This window comes from Glycine max, chromosome 2, assembly GCF_000004515.6.
Source record: "Glycine max cultivar Williams 82 chromosome 2, Glycine_max_v4.0, whole genome shotgun sequence".
Taxonomy (NCBI): Eukaryota; Viridiplantae; Streptophyta; class Magnoliopsida; order Fabales; family Fabaceae; genus Glycine; species Glycine max.
Genome location: NC_016089.4, coordinates 12,661,649 through 12,668,232, shown reverse-complemented (window position 1 = coordinate 12,668,232; position 6,584 = coordinate 12,661,649). Strand labels below are relative to the sequence as shown.

General features: G+C 34.0%; 1 protein-coding gene across 1 annotated transcript; it reads right to left on the bottom strand.

Moving 5' to 3' along the window:
* Nucleotides 1-1,405: 1,405 nt before the first annotated feature.
* On the bottom strand, nucleotides 1,406-3,343 carry LOC102667917 (uncharacterized). The gene is made up of 2 exons (XM_006575786.1): nucleotides 3,297-3,343; nucleotides 1,406-2,099 (listed from the first exon to the last, which is right to left on the bottom strand). Exons 1-2 carry the CDS (start codon nucleotides 3,341-3,343, stop codon nucleotides 1,406-1,408), a joined length of 741 nt encoding a protein of 246 aa, XP_006575849.1.
* Between the last annotated feature and the right edge of the window lie 3,241 nt (nucleotides 3,344-6,584).

The following is a 6,584-nucleotide window of genomic DNA, read 5'->3' as shown; positions in this document are numbered from 1 at the left end:
ATCAAGCTTGAATCTTCCTTGGTCGGGTACATGAGCATATGCAATGCTCCCAAATACTCTCAAGTGATCAACTCTTGGCTTCACTCCACTCCATGCTTCTTGTGGTGTTTGATCTTTGACATTCTTTGTTGGGGAGCGATTGGACAAATAAACGGCACATGCAACAGCTTCAGCCCAAAATTCCTTTGGCATATTTTTAGCCTTCAACATACATCTAGTCATATTAAGAATAGTTCTATTTTTTCTCTCCGCTACCCCATTTTGTTGTGGAGATTTAGGAATCGTTAGAGGGCGACGAATCCCATATTTTTCACAAAATTCATTAAATTATTTTGATGTGAATTTGCCACCTCTATCGGATCTTAGAACTTTGATTACATAACCACTCTCCTTTTCCACAAAAGCTTTAAAATTTTTAAAAGCTACAAATGCCTCAGATTTTTGCTTTAAAAAATAAACCCAAGTCTTTCTACTATAATCATCAATAAAAAGAAAGAAATATTTATTGTTACCACATGAAGGAGGATTGATTGGGCCACACACATCGGTGTAAACAAGTTGGAGAGGCTCCTTTGCTCTTGAATTAGCTTCTTTTGGAAAACTCCTTCTTGCATGCTTTCCAAGGAGACATGCTTCACACAATTGATTAGGATGGTTGATGTGAGGCATCCTTTTCACCATCTTCTCCTCTCCTAAGGATTTTAGTGCTCCAAAATTCAAGTGCCCAAATCTCATATGCCAACACCATGATTCATCTTTTATGCTAGCCTTCAAACATTTTGCTTCATTGGTTTTAATGTTCAAAGTGAACATTCTGTTTCTTGACATAAACACCTTGGCAATCAAATTAGAATTTTGATCTCGAAGCCATAAACAACAATCTTTCATATGAATTTCATACCCCTTTTCAACAAGTTGTCCCAAACTCAAAATATTGCTTTTTAGTTTAGGAACATAGTAAACATCCGTGATTAATTTGTGAGCACCATCTTTTAAAGAAATTAAAATGGTACCTTTTCCTTGGATTTGCACCATGTAAGAATCTCCAAAAGAAACATTTCCTTTCACCTTCTCATCAAGTTCCACAAATTTTTCTTTGCATCCACACATGTGATTGCTTGCTCCATTGTCAAGATACCATAAACATTTGTCTTCCTTCTCACCATTATTAAGTGATAGTAGTAGTGTTGACTCTTCAACTTCTTTATCTTCTTTATCATCAATAAGATTGACCTTCTCTTCAACATTTATTCTACACTCCCAAGAGTAATGACCATATTTATGACAATTAAAACATTCAACATTAGATTTATCATACCTCCTTTCATATGCTTTTTCATAATTGTTTCTACCTCTTCCTCTTCCTCTTCCACGACTTCTAGTGGATTGATGGCTCCTCCATTCATTATTGTAAAAAATTATCACGATCTCCTCTTCCTTGGCCATGACCATGTCCACGACCACGTCCTCTTCCACGTCCACGTGCTTTTTGACTACTTTCCCCTCCATTTTCTTTCAAAGAAGCTTTGGCTTTGAGGACTTGCTCCAATGGCTCATCATGTCTTCTATTGAACCTTTCTTCATAGGCTTGAAGAGAACCCATCAATTGATCTACGGTCATTGAGTCTAAATCCTTAGACTCTTCAATAGCACAAACCAGATAATCAAATTTAGCGATTAAGGAGCGAAGGATTTTTCCCACCACATGAACATCTTCCATATTTTCTCCACAACGCTTCATTTGGTTCACAATAGCCAACACCTTGTTGCCAAAATCTGAGATAGATTCGGATTCCTTCATATGCAATGATTCAAACTCTTTACGTAGAGTTTGTAGGCGCACCTTTTTTACCTTATCAACACCTTCAAGGGAGGTTTTCAAAATCTCCCATGCTTCTTTGGATGTGGTTGCATTTGACACCAACTCCAACATAGCTTCATCCAAACCTTGATGAATGAAAGTAAGTGCTTGTTGATCCTTCTTCTTCGACTTCAACAAAGTCTCCTTCTCATTTGGTGACAAAATAGCCTCATTTTGAGGTTGGGTATAACCTTTCTCTACAATCTCCCATGCATCTTGAGAACCTAACAAGGCTTTCCTGCGACGACACCAATCATCTCTCAACTCACAAAGTGTTTCTCTCTCAACACTCTAGAACTCAAGCTCTGATGCCACTTTGTTGGAAGAAGAACATTTTTTTATTTCATTTGGTACACAAAATACAAGAGTATGATCCCCTATTTATACTAAAATAGAGTGACCACTCACATAATTTGCTTATTCAAGAATACTAAATGCTCACTTAATTACTTATTCAAGACTTTGTAACTTACAACCTTACAAATTTCATCTTCCACAATTTAAGGCTCATAAAACTTGTTATTATTATTTTTCTAATTAATATATAACAGAGAACAGGGGAAGGGAATCACCTCAGAATAATCCTACAACGTGTAATCCTCCAGCCTTTAAATTAATAATCAGACTTAAAGTTTTTGCTTGTTGGAATATAGGTTATTGTTGTAAAATTTAAGGCTTAAAATTAATTTTGAAAAATAAAACCCAAAATGTTAATAAATTATGAATTTTTATATTTCAATGAGTTTTTTTAAGACAACCAATACAAAAATTAGGATAAGCCTGATTTAGTGTGTCAACATTGCGATATATGCATCTTGATCCCTAATTTATTTATTAATTAATTTTGTATTTTTTTATTCCGGGTAGATGAGCTTGGATGGATAAGTAAAAAAACACTTAAATCAAATTATTTAAAAAAAATACAACTGGTTTTATTAATGATAAAATTAAATCAAATTGATTTTAATTAGGTCACTTTGTTAATGATAAAATTAAATCAATGGTAGTGTTGTTTACCTGGGGAAATGTCTTGTTTCAAGCCAAGTTGTGCTAGAGTGAAAAATCTCAGGACCATAGAGATGCCAGATTTCTTTTGAAAATAGCTGGGTTGAGGCCGTCTCTACAACCTTCTTTTCCATCGATCAATTAATTATCCATTTTAACCATTAACATAAATCCTACAAAAATGAGGGCTTTACAAGAGCTTTTCCATCTTGATGTTTTTAAAACAAGGGTTTTCCATTCTTGATGTCCTTCTTCCCACTTTCATGCATAAAACTTTTCAAGATATTGTTGTTAAACAACTCTTATAAGATGTCATCACCAACCAAGAAAGCATGGTTCACTATAACTTATTTAAAAAATGAAAAGGACATTGTGCCAAAAGTGTGAAACCAAAAGAAAAGATGAAAAATTGAATAACAAAATTTAATACCTGGAGAAGCATATTTCACAGGTTCCATTTCCTTTCTCGTATACCATTTTCCGAATTTCTTTTCAGATTTCATCATCATTGAGAAAGAGTATAATTGAATGGGAAATATTCAGACCCCATAAAAAAGAAATATAGAGATTGCAGAAATGAAAAAATAGTCTGGCTTCAATTTCCAATACAACAAACAAAAATATGCTGTTATGACCAATGTACTATCAAGGTGAGAATTTTCCTACCAAGTGACATGATTGATATATCATTCTACAATACTTGCCCCTGCAAGATGTAGTTAGAACCAATATACTCTCCAAGGATTGGATGTATAAGTGGGCTTCAATTCCACAAGTTGAGTTTACATATAATTTTTTTTGAGAAGAGTAGGAATCTAGAATACCTTGAAGTTTCAAATATTCTTAGGGAAGTTCTTTTGCTACACGATGGGCCATTACATGGATTTACTTTTTAGATTAATTCATACGAACTTTCCAATCAAAATTGAATCCCTCAAAAAGTTTATTTTGTTCTTATCAAGAAAAGGTAATTAAATTTCATGAGCTTACTAACCAACAAAGTGATCCATATCAAATATAACACTATTAGATTAGGTTGTTTGATATATGTTAATTAGTTGAAAACTCATGAAATTAAATCACTTTATTTTCATGTAATAATAAACTCCTTTTATTGAGCAATTCAATTTTAATTGGGAAGTATTTAGTGATGTAAAAAGTAAACTCGTGTATTGAACCACTGTGCAGCAGAAGAACTGCCATGACATACTTGAAATTTCAAGGTATTCTAGATTCTTACACTTCTCAAAAAAAGCATATCTAAACTCATGCTGTGGGATTGAAGCCCAATTATGGCCTCTAATCCTTTGATAGTATATATGTTCTAACAACGTCTTGGAGGGGCAAGTATTGAAGAAAGATATCAATCATGTCACTTGGTAGGGAAATTCTCACCTTCATAATACACTGGTCATTGCTGCATATTATTGTTTGTGGGATTGAAGCCCATGTATACCTCCATTTGTTTGATAGTATACTGATCTTCACAAGGATAAGCAAGTGTTATAGGATGCTATAAATCACATTAGTTACTTTGCACTTCACTGATTTCATGAATGTGTTCACCATGGCCAGCCTTCTCGCACCAAAACATAAGTAAAATAAAAATTCAAACAAAGAGTAAATAGATGATAAACATTATATAAGTACAAAAGGTACATGATTCAACCATATTACATACCCACACACATGAATATGTATAAATTTGATAACTCAATAGTTTTACTTCGTTGAAAATGTCTTCATAGAATTTTGCTTGCTCTTCTACAAAAACACCTTATACTGTAGAATTATATTTGTACTCCAAAACTAACAAAGCCACTCTATTCTTCAAATGATGAAACAATGTGGTTCGATTTACTTAGAATCCAATCCTTCACGTTAGTTTCAAAAAGTATAAAGTCTGCTTTACTAACATTCAAAGTCTTCAATTGTAAATGTAGTTGTGTTGCAAATATGGTAATTAAGGACTGTAATTACAAAATACTAAAACCTTAACATTTCTATACGGACCTCAATGTGAAAATTTTCTGAGATGCTAAACCTATATTCATACTATGACAATAAAAGCAAAATATGTGCTACTGAAATCTTTGAATGTTATATTAACAGATAAAGAAAAAGTTCTTAAGCCATTCGTGACTTCTGTACAACATTTCATTAGCCAAATTGATAGGTATGTTTGAGGTGTTAGTAAATAATCGATTATTATAATGATGCATTAAATTTCCACTAACATCCGCCTTAATAAAAACAAGGCATGGGCAATATCTTGTTATGGTGCATGTCACAAATAAAATGAAAAATGAACCATAATTTAAAATGGAACTCAAAAAATTCAGTTTTTATGCAGAAAACTAAGGCCCCACTCAGAGTCATTTTTTGTTTTTTGTTTTGAAATTTTATAAATTCAAAACCTGTTTTGAGTTTTTAATTTCAAATTTGTTTTTAAAACCCTGTTGCAAAATAGAAACGGAGCTTCAAAATCCTTTTCCAGCAATGATCAAATAGATCTGGTGCAGTGGTTGTTTGGGCGAGCACATCTGAAGAAGTGGAGGTTGGTGGTGGCCTATTGGTGGTTTTGGGAGCAGATTTGGGGGAGGGGAGGCTGGTGGTGGTTTGGGCAATTGGATCTAGTGAAAGGGAGGCCACTGGTGTGCGGTGGTGTGGTTTGGGTGAGGGGATCTAATGAAAGGGAGATTGGTGGCAAACAGATCTAGTGAAGGGGGAGGTTGGTGGTGGCATAATGGTGGTTTTGCTGAGTGGATCTAGGGTAGACTAGTGGTGGTGCGGTGGTGGTTTGGGCGAGGGGATATGATGAATAGGAGGCTAGTGGTGGTTTGGACAAGCAGATCTGATGAACAGGAGGCTGCTTGGTGGCACGGTGATGGTTTGGGCGAACAGATCTAATAAAGGGAGGTTGGTGGTGGTTTTGGTGAGCGGATCAAGTGAAGGTAGAAGTGTGAGAGTGTGAAACAACAAACAATAATCAAGAAATCTGTTTTTATTGTTTTTGAAATGAGATTAAAACTATTTTGAAATGAAGTAAAAAACATCAACTCAGTCCCATTTTTCCCAAACAAGTTTTCTTTTCGAAATTGCATTATAAAACAGAAATTTGAAAGCTCATGGCTACCACCCAGAACGGGCCTAAGCCATTATTTCGAACAATTGTAATGGTCAATTTTTTTGAAGAATTATTCCAAAAAATTCAATTTAGTAGAAGGAAAACATGATTCTTTTTCATTATGTGGAAAGTAATACAAAAATAACAAAAAAATATGATAATTTTAAATAGGAAGGCAGAACATACATTTTTTTATACTAAAATCTTATAATTAGGGCTTGAAACAAATAAGTAGAAACTCATTTTAAAAGACCCAACTTTGACATCGATAAGTTGATGACATAAACACAAATCTAAGCTCAAATTTAATCACAGGTATATACTAGTATAAATTATGATAAGAAATTTGAAAAAAAAACCTGAGAGAAATCTAAGCTCAAATTTAATCACAGGTATATACTCGTATATTTATAGCAATCTTTTTGGGGCTGGCATGGGCCTAGTTAGTGGGACAATGGCCAGGGCCTAGGGTTTGGAGGGCCCAAAATATCTATCTAATATCTAATATAAAGGTGTAATCTAGGGGAATTACATTTTTAACCTCACTTTATTTGTTGACACATGTTAATTTTTTGACTTTATGGTCTTTTT

Coding starts and splice junctions, on each gene's coding strand:
- LOC102667917 (XM_006575786.1), bottom strand. CDS start 3,343: ATGGTATACGAGAAAGGAAATGGAACCTGTGAAATATGCTTCTCCAG. Junction 2,100..3,296: donor TGTGAAATATGCTTCTCCAG/GTATTAAATTTT, acceptor GTGTCGTCGCAG/GAAAGCCTTGTTAGGTTCTC.